The sequence below is a fragment of the Dama dama genome, chromosome 11 (assembly GCF_033118175.1).
Source record: "Dama dama isolate Ldn47 chromosome 11, ASM3311817v1, whole genome shotgun sequence".
Lineage (NCBI taxonomy): Eukaryota > Metazoa > Chordata > Mammalia > Artiodactyla > Cervidae > Dama > Dama dama.
Genome location: NC_083691.1, coordinates 19531658 through 19544776, shown reverse-complemented (window position 1 = coordinate 19544776; position 13119 = coordinate 19531658). Strand labels below are relative to the sequence as shown.

The 13119-nt window shown below is 54.4% G+C and overlaps 1 protein-coding gene across 4 annotated transcripts in view; it reads right to left on the bottom strand.

The window, feature by feature from the left end:
* Positions 1 to 316: 316 nt before the first annotated feature.
* Positions 317 to 13119, bottom strand: part of ATP6V1C2 (ATPase H+ transporting V1 subunit C2) — an 82482-nt gene continuing 69679 nt past the window's right edge. For all 4 annotated transcript variants that reach the window (XM_061154816.1, XM_061154815.1, XM_061154814.1 and 1 more), the window contains 8 exons: positions 12198 to 12296; positions 11552 to 11620; positions 9312 to 9404; positions 9102 to 9195; positions 6496 to 6633; positions 5594 to 5691; positions 816 to 948; positions 317 to 561 (listed from right to left, as the gene is read on the bottom strand). In XM_061154816.1, the coding sequence (XP_061010799.1) occupies positions 472 to 561; positions 816 to 948; positions 5594 to 5691; positions 6496 to 6633; positions 9102 to 9195; positions 9312 to 9404; positions 11552 to 11620; positions 12198 to 12296 (814 nt within the window). In that variant the 3' untranslated portion in view covers positions 317 to 471. The remainder of the gene's footprint in view (positions 562 to 815; positions 949 to 5593; positions 5692 to 6495; positions 6634 to 9101; positions 9196 to 9311; positions 9405 to 11551; positions 11621 to 12197; positions 12297 to 13119) is intronic.

Sequence of the window (13119 nt, the reverse complement as noted above, 5' to 3'; positions counted from 1 at the left end):
GTTTATATAGAAGGATGAGAAAGAGTGTGGGTCGTCAAGTGGGAACTGCCCTCCATGCCCAGTCTTTTGTCTTTGGGCCATCACCAGCAACTACTAGGGAAAAGAGCTGGTTATACACTTAGCCCAAGGTTTTTGATATGTTATTATTAAACCTTCACAGCGTATCCTGTTAAGACATGAAATGCAGCAGCAGGTTACCAATTGATAGGAAGTCCCCATTCATGTAAGACCTTCAGAAAACTCAACTTCTGAATTACCTTAGAATATAAGGGAAGAGACAATTCAAAGGACTGAGAACATTTCTTTATTGTAACTTACAAAAAATAAATACAACTGTCACTAATCTTCGTGAGCAATTTCTCTAAAAATCTAAATTCTGTAGGATACTTAAAATTGTTCTCTGGCTAAAGGAAGGAAGCATCTGTAGTAGTTCGCACGAATGCTCAAGTTTAGTGGCACCAGCTCATCTTTCTAATCGAGAAGACTAAGGTCGATGTGGAAGTAGACGTAAGGAAAGTAGTCTTGGTTGCTGAGTTGGAGTCCAGGGATCTCCACGGATGCCTGCAAAAGATGTCACATTAATGCATAAGCTCGTCTCGTTTTATGTTTCTGTGCGAGGAAAGCTCTCTAGGCATTGACCACAATTTCTGCCTGCCACAGTCCACCCCTAACTCAGGCACACAATCTCTTGTTAACCTTTCACATTTGTGAAGTGTAGATTTTTCTAATAGTGCGGCAGGTACTGTTTTGGGGGAGTAGCTCCATGTGGAGAGGCTGATCTTACTGTAAAAGCTTTCTCTGGATGATATACCTACATCCAATATACTTGCAGCTGCAACTTCATCCAGATGCCTGAAGACGGAGTTCAGAACCTCTCGTAAACGTTTGGTGCATGACTTCTTATGAGGCTGGAGGAGAACCGCCTGGAAGTTCACTGGCAGTCCATACCTGTTGAGGCAGACCAAGTGTGTAACGGAGTTACTGCCAGTATGGGTAAAATGAACCTGACAGTAAATTCTAGTGAGGGTGAAAAATCAGCCAACACAGCTTAGGAGAAGAAAACTCAGTTGAGCAGAATGTCAAGGGTCAGGAGTGAGGCTAATTATTAGATCTTTCTGCACAGAAAAATCTGCTTAACATGCTCAACAGCTTCTGATGGTGACCATTTTTGACTAAAGAGCCAAGGGGTCCTTTGGGTATGTGTGACTGTCAGGTGGTAAGGGTTCAAGTTGCAAGGAGGGCATCCAGCTTAAATATTGTAACTCCAAAGCCTGTTTCTAAATGCAGCTTAGCGGCTTTACTTTTACTTGATAAACCAGCACACGCAGACTGGTTTATCAAGATTGTTCATTCCTTTTGCTGAGTTTTGGGTGGACTGAGGATTTTAAATGGACTTTGGATGCCAGAGTACATGTAAAAACCACTTGCTGGCAGCTTTTCCTATTGTGTTAATCTCAAAAAAGTATTTACATTGGAAATTCCCTGGTGGTCCAGTGGATAAGAATCCGCCTGTCAGTGGAGGGTACATGGATTCCATCCCTGGTCCAGGAACATCCCACTTGCCACAGAGCAGCCAAGGGGCTGTGTGTCACAACTGCAGAAGCCCGTGGTCTAGAGACCGTGCTCTGCAACTAGAGTAGCCCCTGCTCTCCACCATTATAGGAAGCCTGCACACAGCAATGAAGACCCAGTGCAACCAAAAATAAAATGTCTACACCAAGTACTATATAATTATGCATGCATTTTGTAATGGGTCAGTGTTTTAAAATATATATATATATACTACCAGTGAGCAAATGCTTGGATATTCAGTATTTAATCACCCATGCTTCATGCCCGAGTCAGGCATGTGAAAGCTAGCCTTGAGATGCCCTTTTACTGCCTAACCTGTTAGTATTACTTCGTTTTTATTTCGGTCAAGGCCTGTAAATTAGCCCCTGACTTTCCTGGTCCTCATTTCTGGCTGTTAATGGTGCAAAGCGTTCACTCAAGTCCCGAGGTCTCCTAGTGGGTCTACAGAAAAATGAAATGGCCATTTGTAATTGCCTCACTGAAACCAAGCAGAAGACCTACCTAGCCCCATGGCCTTAGGACACTGAGCGAGCGGGGCCCCACCGGAGCTGAGAGGTGAGGAGGGCCACAGGGGCCATTGATGCTGGCAGGGAATGTCAGGAGCCCCTGAGCTAGATGGTGGGTGAGAGGATGGCCCAGCAGACCCTCATTCCTTTGCTCACGTCTCTTCTCATCAAAGTTCCGGCTACCCAGAGGACAATGAGCAGAAGGTCATAGTGCTTCCTGGAGAGCCCCTGTCGCTTGCATGAGCGGTGGCTCTCACCCTGCCTTCCCTCCTGAACATCCCACCCGACTCCCAGTGCCCTGGTTGGAGACCCCAATGCACACCCACGACCTCACCAGCACAGTTGTCCCTGCCCACCGCAAGGAAGTCCAAGCACCAGACTTTAGAGTTCTCAAAGGGCAACAGTCACTGATCCAGAGCCCAAGGCACATGCGTGTCTGGAGACAGCATTCCAGCTCACAGACACCGTAGCCATATCATCACTCTGCCACCCTCTGACCGGTCACCCCACCACGTTCATCACCAGGTTGCTCTGGGAGGCTGCTTACCGTTCCCCTGAACCAAGAGGTCATCTGCTGAGCTCTGCTCCCCTGACCAGCCCGTGAGCTCCTTGTTCACCATGCTACCCCTGCATCTGGTGAATAACAGACACCTCTAGCTAGACACTGGCCACAGGAAAGCTCCTTGCCCCTCGCCCAGCCTCCACGCTCTGGGCCCCTTTCTCATCCTGCTCCCCTTTTGGTTTCAGGGCTTCCACCTTCTTCCCAGACCCTTCCAGTCCTCTCCCTGCTAGCTGTCCCTCCTGGTCAGTTTGAACACCTCCTTCATTCTGCTCAGAACAGGCCTTCCAGGAACAGGGGGTCAGCTCTCCCACTCCTTTCTCCTCCAGCCGCCCCCAGGCTGCCCACTTCTGGACCACTCAGTACAGAAGCCTCTGTCCCCTCGAGGCCCCCTAGTGGGGGCCCCCCACCTGCACCCTCTGTACTAAGAAGGTCGCAATCACCACCCCTGCCTGCTCACATGCCACCATCATGCCCTTTTAAAAAATTCCCCAGCTCTCATCCCACCTGTGAGAGCATCCAGGGTCCTATGTCACTGGAGCATCCTTCAGTCACTAGTTGCTCATGTCCAGTGGTCCCATTCCAGAAACACGTTAAGCCTTAACCGTCTGCTTCCTGACTCACCCATCTCTCCTTCCTCTGGCCTCTGACATCCCCATGGGCTTTCTCTGCCCCAACTTCTTAGAGGCTGGGCTCCCCTTTGGTGTACCCTCTAAATGACCCTCCATAGGTGAGCTCATCCAAACACATCAACCGCTACTGGTGATTCCCTAACATCCATTCTCCACCAAGTCCTCTCCCAAGATCCAGACTAATTAAGTGCCTGCCAATGAACCAGCACTTCCTCCACTGAGGGCTGGTCCACTTCTCTTTGATGAGATTTAGCCCACAAACATAGAGTGCCTACTCTGTCTGACTCCGGGGTGGGTGACAGGCAGAGAGGCAAGTCACCCCGGCCCTCCCCTCCAGCTCCCAGTGTAGGGAAAAAGGACAGAACTGACTCTGAGGAAAGACAGAGCAGCAAGGGCCAACTGAGGGCAAAGGCCGATGCGGGGTCAGAGGAACAAGGTAACAGGTGAACCATAGCCATCCACTCTAATCAAATTGCTTTAACATCTGTTTTCTTAGCTTGTGCTCTCTCCATATGATGGAATATGAAAATATCATGAAAAAAGATTGAGTATCTCTATGCATAGTGATGAGACTATAAGCAGATGAAAAAAACAAGTTGCAGAACATCAAGTATAAATGAACCAACTTGGGAAAGAAGAGTCTTAAAACCATTAACTGGGATAATCCATGGCTGGTGGAACTGACAGGAACTTACTTTCCACAGTACCTATTTCTGAACTTGAATTTTTTTTTTAACAGCAGTGATGTGTTGCAACTATTCAGGAGAAATAAAAGTATAAGTTTTTAAAATGCCATACATTGATAGTTTTGAATAGAATTGTTTTTGCATATACTCCATTTTATTGAGCTTAAACATGATATGCGGGACCTCTGTGGACCATCTGGGCCTCGCTCTTGAGCAATTTGGGCCTCCAGTAAGGATGGCAGGCTTTGCTGTGCTGAGCCTGAGGGCCAATGATTTTCAAGGTGAGCAGGGACAGACTGGGGCCTGTTGATGGCTAGAACACTCTGGGTTATCTTGAGTCTGCCCTTCAGCCCCTTGTCACAATGCTTGCCAGGACAGAGGTCTGAGATATCTGAGAGAAGACGCGGAGCCACGTCAGACCTAGCTTGTGTTCAGACAAAACCACATTGGCAGCCACATGAAGGATGAGCTGGAGGCAGAGGACCAAGAAAGAGCCTTTGGCGACAGCTGGGAAGGAGACGGTGAAAGAGAGAGAGAGCGAGGGTCATGGCAGGATGGAGGCTTGTCGGGGTGCCGTGATGTGGAGGGAGGGGGAAGGACGTAACGATGAGGGGAGGGAGGTGTCCAAGGGGGCCTTGAAGTTTGGGGAGAAACCTGAGGCCATTGGCAGATACGAGGATCAGAAGGAAAGGACTGGGAGGGAAGATGAGCCAGAAGTCCAGGGGAAGCCTCTGGGGAAATGAATAGCAGGGGGCACCTAGGAAGCCTGAGCAAGGAAGAGAGAGCCGGGCACTCCACCAGACAGGTGTGGGATGGGGTCCTGAGGATGCCTTCGGTGTAGGCAGGGAAGGGGTCCAGCAAGACCACCCCAGAGGGGCCAAGGGGCCACTGGACCTGCAGGCCAGAGCAGGCCGAGCTTTGGGAATGGGGGTGCAGTCAGCTACATGCAGTGCTGCCAAGACCCCGCCCCCCCCCACAATAGTTCAGGACACAGGAGATGTTCAAATGGGCTTCAATAAATATTTCCTGCTTGACTGCATTTTTGTAAACATTTTATAAAAATCATGCGTATCTGCAAATTTAAAAAAAAACAATCTCAAAAAGCCTGAAGGATGCTAGAAACACCAGCGAGTTAGCAGTGTTTCCTCTTGGTGTTAAAGTTACAGGTGATTTTTCTTCATTCTTTGTGCTAACCTGTAATTGCCAAGTTTTCCACAAAACAGTGAACCTATTTTGCATTTGTTAAAAAGGAGGTAAAGTAAGTTTTGTTGTTGTTGGTTCGTTTGGGTTTTATATTTTGTGCTGCTTTTAGGACTAGGCCTCAAAAGTCAAGGATGGAGACAGTGCTGGTGTTTCTTGCAGGAGCCACTGGGCCCTGGATGGCTGCACAGAGTGGGTGGGGGGAGCAAGACGCCAGCCTGGCAGGAAAGACACAGAGCACTGGAGAGCAGGGGCCTCAGGACTGAGGGACGGTTTGTTCGAGTCAGGAATCTCTAAGCCTGTTGCCAAGAGCCAAGAATTGCAGAAGAAGAGGGTAGGAGGGCCAGGGCATGTCCCAGAGGCTGGCAGGTTCGGGGGGTCGTGGTTGGAAGGAGGGTGGCAGAGGCCAGGTGGCCCCAGAGCATCACGTCCACACACCTGAGCACAGACTCCACAAACACTCTCAGCGCCTTGATGTGGATCCAGGCAATAAAGGCTTCGCTGAAGTTGACCTTGAGCCATCGCAGCAGCGGGCCCTGCAGAGGACAGGAGAGTAGTGACCCCTCCCAGCCACTCCACCCAACGCCCGGCCAGCAGAGGGACGTGGGTTTTGACAGAGTGAGCCCCGAGCCAAGAAGAAATGCCCAGCGGCCCGCAGAAGCAGCAGGTCGGTCGGACAAGGCCCAGGGCCAGGCCCGGGTGCGTGTTCCTCAGGGGACGCCTGGTGCCGGGGTGCCTCGGTGGGCCAGCCCAGCCGGCACACGCACGGGGCCACCACCGACCAAGCTGCAGGGGGCTGGGTAGCCCCTGACCCAGGGCTCTCCGCAGGTGCTAGCAGGCTTCTCCATCTAACACTGTGCTGCCAAGGAGTCCCCCGGCTGCCAGGTCCTGGCATCATCCACCAGCACCGCTTCCAGGGGTCTCCTCACGGCCCCACTTCACATGGCCTCAGCCCCTCAGCCACAGCAGCCATCACTAATGCTGGCGTGGTTGTCCTCCGCGGATGTCCGCAGAGGTCAGGGGTGGGTCCAGCCGGGGCACCCAGGGAAGACAACTGAGATGCCCGACCACCACCACCCCCCCGCCCCCAGCCAGGATGTGCCCCATCACCAGCTCCAGCCACCTCTAGCCAGAACCAAGGCACCCTGGCCAGCAAGCACCCATCACTGCTGGGGGAGGGGAGGGCAGCTCCCAAGAGGCCCTGCAGATCAGGAGGAAGCGTGATTCGCCACAGTAGGTAACAGGAAAGGCGAGGATTTGTTTTCTCCCAAAGGTGCCTGCGCGGGCGGGCGAGGACATGCGAGCCAGGGAACCCCAGGGCTCCCGGGGGGGTTGCTTACCTCACCCTCGCCCTCACACTCTCTCTCTCTGTCGCTCTGCCCCGCAGCGGGCCTATCGGGGTTCCCTAGCGGGGTTACCTTAACCTTGTGGTCCGGGAAGGTGGATGATCCCTTTTTAAGAGCAACACAGGAAGTTTGCTAAGGGCACAGAAATGATTTATTAATCTTTCAGCAAACAGGCATCACAAAATAGAAATCATTCTCACGGCTTGAAAAGCACGTGTTTGGCGACTCAGGAATGCCGGCCCACTGCCCGTGGACTTGCGTGCTGGTTGGACTGGAGGGAGAGATGATGCCCTTGGCCCCCTGGGGGTGGGATGGGATGGGGGGGTGGCAGATGGCATTAGAGACCCAGGATTCTGTATTCCAGGGGCAGAGTCCACAGCCCCTCCCTCGGCCTGGCCAGGAGCTTTCCCACATTGGCATCGACCAGCTCCACGTGCCGGACTGTGTGGGCTCCGTCAGGGTGTCTCCCCCAAGGCCAGCCCACAATTGCCTCCTTGGCAATCGGAGTGCACTTAGGCATGTTGCAGGCAGAAAATGAGCCAAGCATCCTTTAACATCTTCCTGTGCAAACAGGGGCAAAGCCCAGGAAAATCCCGGGCTGTATTCTCAAAGGGGGCTGAAACCCGGGACCCAGCCTGGCCCCTCCAGTTAACAAGCTAATGACAGGGACGCAGGACGCTGGTCCCACCTCAAAGAAGGCTAAAGGCGGGAAGAGATTTTTAAGCTGGGGTAGAGCTGACCCCAGCTGACTCTGCTCGCGGGGGCACCGCAAGAGCATCACAAGGAACTAAATGTTTCAGTGTGGCTCCGGGGCTTCGGGGCTCCGGTTCCCCCTCCAGGGAGACTGGGCAGGGCTCCCCGGGGCAGCCAGGGGTGCCGAAGTCTACACCATGTGAAAAAGCGCCAGTGAGCAACCTGAGACGGAGGTGCAGGCATCAGGTTTGGGTGTATCACTATGATCTCCAGGGGGGGTCTGTGCCAGCTTGGAGATGGGTGCCAAAGGCCCCGGACACCTGTGAAAGGTGCTACCATCAAGCCCCCTCCAGAGACGCCATGGGGGGCTGGGGCCAGGACTGAAGCAAGCGGGCAAAGGCCTCAGCTAGAGAGAGGGCTCGAACGTCCTTGGGTTATTTTGGTTTCGGGTGAGCTGGGGTAAAGGACAACACTCTTTGGACCTTAGCTCTTGCTGGTGATCATCCTTTCCGCCGGTGAGTGGGGTCTGAGACAAGGGGCTTAGGGCTCCAGCTCAGTCCTTAGCCTCAGGAAGGGGCGCCAAGCCCTGGAGCCTTGGCTGGAGCCCGACAGATTATAGATGTAAGAAGTGTGAGTTCCCTTGTTGTATGTGTTCGTGCCTTTCTCCTCGAAGGGCGTCTGTGCTAAGTCGCTTCAGCCGTGTCCGACTCTGTGCGACCCTATGTATGGTAGCCCCCCAGGCTCCTCAGTCCACGGGATTCTCCAGGCAAGAATACCGGAGCAGGTAGCTATGCCCGCCTCCAGGGGAGAGGGGCTGAAATCCCCCACAGGTACTTCTATGTCATCAGCTTCCATTTCCTCCTCAAAGAAGGATGGCTTGATCCGGTGGGCATCAGGGGGCCCCATTCTGGGGGGCTCTGAGCCTGGTTCTCACTTGGAGGCCATGTGTCTGCTGTCCCTCCGCAAAGGTCACTGACCAGAGAGGTCAGGTGGGACAGGCAGAAGGCCCAGCCTGAGACCGCAGGAGGCCCTGGGTAAACACACGGCCCATGGGAGGCACTCACATGTCACCCAAACACATACGTAGCCTCGTGTTTACACACTAGACCTCCCCCTCCTCCCTCCTCTCGACACTAGGGGCCGAACTGGAAGCTTCTCTGAGAACCCTCCCTGGTGGGGCCAGTGGGGGAGGGGACCTGAAAACATCCCACGGGGCTCAGGCTCGCTCCGAGCTGGGGGTGGCCGTGTCCGGAATGCACCCATTTTACAGAGTCACGGCCGCACCGCTCACACGTCAACAATGAAAACCTGTTTTTCTCCCCCCTTGAGCTCAGCTGCCCTCACACAGGAGAAAGTTCTGAGTGGCAGCGGTCGAAGTTTCTGGGAGAAGCACCCACTCTTTGCTAAAAGCCTGGGGGAGGTAAATACAGGTGCTTGTGACTGGTCACGTCCCACGCAGGCCAGGGCTTCCGGTGACTGCTGGCTGCATTCTGCAAGCTGGTGGCCGCTCTTGGCACACGCGCTGCTGCCTGAAGTGCCAACAGCCTCGCCCGCCCTCCGGGGGCTCTCAGAGCCTCACTTTCTCATCCCCAGGACGAAGCCCGGAGTCCCTTCCCGGGGGGCAGGGCCTGGCTCGGTGAGATCTCCTGCTGCAGGGCTCATGTGCCACGTCCGGGTTACCCTGCTTGTCACTGTCCCCCAGACCTGCTCCAGCAGCCCCTCAGGACACATCCCTGGGGGTGTGCACCGGGGGGAGGGGGATGAAGGGCACTGTGGGGTGGGGACTGGGCAGGGCCCTTCTGCTCCAGGCCTGTGCTGCAGGGGTGGGAGGTAGGGTGGCATTGTGGTGGGGTGGGGACCACCCAGAACCTTCCTGAGGACCCTCCCGGCCAGTATCATATACTCACATATTGTTGCTTCTTATCCGACAGCAATCGGGTCATCTCTTCCCTTTCCCTTTTAATTTCTTTTTCATCATAGTAAAATTCTCGTACAGTGAACCTTAAAACAAGCAAACGAGTGGCTGTGGCTAAGAAGCTTCCAGTCGGGCCAGAAATCACCCCCTCCAAGGGCAGACGAACCAAACTCAGGGAAAACCCACCAAGGCTGGCCCTTACTTATTCTCTTTGGCTTTGGTTTTGAAATCATCGATCACTTTTCGAAACAGAGTCACAGTGAAGAGGCCGCCCTCCTTGTCCTCAGCGATCAATCTGTTGGAGAGAAGGTCTTGTTCACTGGATGCACCACCAGGCCCCTGAGCTGGCCCGGAAAGAGTCCATCGTCTCCCTGGGGGCAGTAGGTGGCTGCCAGGGGGAGCCCGGTGGTCCAGGAGCAGTGGCCCTGGAAGGAGCGAGGGCACCGGATGAAGGACAACCCTTCCTGTGTCCTAACTCCAGGCAGAGTGCTGTCAGCAGCCTAACTCCGGCTCCTTTCACTCACCCTCTAGGCTAGAGCTGTAGGGGCCTGCGGCTGATCTGAACACAGGCCCCGGAGGAAAATGCTGGATTCTTGTGCAGATCTGGGCTGGTGATCCGGACATGAACCGGCCAAGAGCCAGCTGATCATGGATCTCAATCACCTGGCATGCATAGCAAGTGCCCAGCTCTCGAATGCCACGGTGCAATGAAGCAGGGCAGAGTTCCCATTGGTAAAAACCAACCCACAATGGGCATTTCAAGTCCAGTGTCACACTGTTCTAATTAGACACGGCCTCCCTGGCACACCCTGTGTAGGAGTGCTGTGGTCACTGGGACCCCTGCTCTAAGGGCCTTGGCATCCTGCTGACCACATGACCTGACCATGGGCCTGGGCAGGGTTTCGGGTCACCTTTCCTGCTTCTCCAAGCCACCCATCAGGGCTGACCCAGGTTCCAGGAACCTTTCCACAGTCATTTCAGCAGGCTCACAGGTACCCCCTGACAATGAAGGGCCTGGGGGTTCTAGTCTGCGAAGCCAAGCCACATCCGGTAGCAGCCTCTCCCTTCATGTGGCCACGGACAGCCAGCCCTGGAGAAAAGTGAACATTCCAGCCCAGCAGGCCAGCTTTGAGGGCAGTTCCTCTGCCAGCCTGCACCCCCTCCTCCACCTCCTGCGGGTACACTGCCCCCGGCTCACTCCTCCAGCCTCCCCTTGTGACCTCAGGCTGTGACTGTCCTGTTCCCCGCACTCTTCAGTTCAGTTCTTGATTGCTATCGCTTGAGAGCCTGTGACCCAGGAGAGCCAGCCCTGCAGCAGGTGCCAGGCCAGAGGCCTCTGGGCTGGGATGGGAGTGGGCAAGGCTGCCCCCACACTGAGCTCCGTGTGCACCCAAGTGTGTGTGTGTGTGTTAGTTGCTCAGTCTTATCCGACTCTTTGCGACCCCGTGAACTGCAGCCCGCCAGGCTTCTCTGGCCATGGGATTCTCCAGGCAACAGTACTGGAGTGGGTTGCCATTCCCTTCTCCAGGGGATCTTCCCAACGCAGGGATCGAACCCAGGTCTCCTGCACTACAGTTGAATTCTTTACCGTCTGAGCCACAAGACTCACTGTCAAATCATTTCAAATGACAAGCTATTTCAGACGCAGGGAAAGGTAGAGAGAATGACAAATATCCATGGATCCCCCTCCCCCATCAAGCTTAAGACATAGAATAATTTTCATACAATTGAAGACCCACGTGCCCTCCCAACCGCATCCTGCTGCCCACCCCAGGTCATCGCTGTGCTGTTCAGCATTTCTCATCCTCAAATACCCCGTGATCCGTGCACCTGCACCTCTCAAGTCACATACCGTCTGGTTCTGTCCATTTGGAGATCTTAAATAATAAATGGCTTCGTGCTGTGTGTCCCCTTCTACAACTTTCTCTCCACTTCACATTGTACAGTGAGATCCATGCTTGCTCCTGCCTGCAGCGCTAAATCGTTGGTTTTCCCCACTGGGTGGCACTCATGGGTCAAATATGTTCCTCCATCCCTTCTAAGTCACTTTTCCAGCCCTCACTGGCCGCTCCTGCTCTGACCCCAGCAGGCCACATGCCAAGACTCTTCCTTCCCTGCTCGTGCTCTGTGGCCATCACGGCCAGGCCCTTGCTTGACCCTCAGGTGGGGAAGAATCCAGGCCAAGATGAGCATGTGGAACAGAGTGCTGCCTTGCAAGTGCTGAGGGCCAGAAGGCAGTCAGGGAGGGCTTCCTGGAGGAGACAGCAAGGGAGCAGACTTCTGAAAGATGGAGGGAGTCTGGCCTGTGGCTGAGTGTGTGGCTGTGAACGCACGTGTGTGGATGGCTGAGGGCCCTTGCACCTCTGGGGTATGTTTGGTGGCTGGGTGTCTCAGAGTGCCCATACATGGCCCCCCAAACCCAGGACCTGAGGCCTCACTTACTTGGTTGACCGTGGGACGACCATGTCTGAGAGGGATTCGTAGGTTTTCTGCCATTGTACGTAACTTGGTCTGCAAGAGTACAGAATCATTCAATGATTTTTGCAGAAAAGGTTGTGAGGTGTCCTGAAAGTCTAGGAAACTGCGTGCCCTTTTCCCTGAGGGACGAGGGGAAGCAGGGCTGAGGGCCAGACAGCACCCCAAACATCCCCCGAGGCCCTGCCATGGGCATTGGAATGCTCACCTCCCCAGGAGGCCCCAGGCAGCAGGGAGGGGCCCATGGGAAGGACTCAGTGGAGACTCCGGCTGGGAGCTCTAACCCGAGGCCTGTGTGACCTTGGGCAGGCCAGCTGAGCTCTCTGGTCTCAGGACAAGGGAACAGTAACAGCCCCCAGGCGTGTGTGAGATGCCTCCTGTGTATGGCATCTGACAACAGTGGATGGATGTCTGAGAAATGGCCGCTCCTGTCACTGTGACTGCCACAAGCTCTATCACCTGCTCCTGAAACCAACTCCACAGCTGCCATTTAGGGCCCCGGGATCTGGCCGTGGTGGGCTCTCCCTTCCTCTCCACTGGGCAGGACGATTTCCTTTGTGATCGCCAACCCAGCCAGAAACCCCCAACTCCCCTCTCCCCCTGGCCCGCTTACTTGGGGACAATGACCAACAGTGTGATCAGGTACTCGGAATCCAGCACAAAGTCTTCTTTGCTCACAATGTCGCTCAGGGTCCGAGTGAAGAGGTTTCCCCTGGATTCGGGGGGGAAAAAGAGATGGGGTCAGCAGAAAGGCACACAGAGGCACCCCTGGGCACACCCATAACACCCAGGGCAGCGGGGGACAGGAAGGCCTGGGACACTCCCCAGGGACGGGTGGGGACCCTGGGGCAAGTGTCCCCCAGCTTTGTGTCTGGGCGGCCAGAACTGCAGTAACTGGCAGGACCCCAGGTGCTATCACCAGTTGCCCGAGCTGAATTCAACACTTTGGCTGCCTGCGCTGCCCTGGCACAAGCCACCGGCTGTTGGGAGGGGATCGCTGGTGGCAGGCAGCTTAAGTTACACAAGTGGCCACACAGTGGCTGGCTCAAGATGCCACCTGGGCTGTGCTGGGCAAACACAGCCCCGGTGAGGGCTCCGTTTCACATTACAAGCCTTGTCGGTCCAGCAGCCAGGAGACATTCACCTGAAACAGCTTTGCATGTGTGTCCAGTGGAGCCTAGTCTTATTGAGGTCATGGTATTTTCTAGAACAGGGGCCAAGGGTGTTGTACCAGCAATTGGGCCAAAATTATAGTTCTTGAGATTCTCTGTAGTATCAGTGCATAGTTGTTCAGTTGCTCAGTCATGTCCGACTGTTTGTGACCCCATGAACTGAAGCACTCCAAGCTTCCCTGTCCTTCACTATCTCTTGGAGTTTGCTCAAACTGGTGGTTCCAGTGGTTAGGACTCTGCACTTTCACTGTAGTGGCCTGGGTTCAGTCCCTGGCCAGGGAACTAAGATCCCACAAGATGCAAGGTGTGGCCAAAAAAACACCCATTGCTCGAAAGAATGAACAGAAGAGGGAGGTAGACACT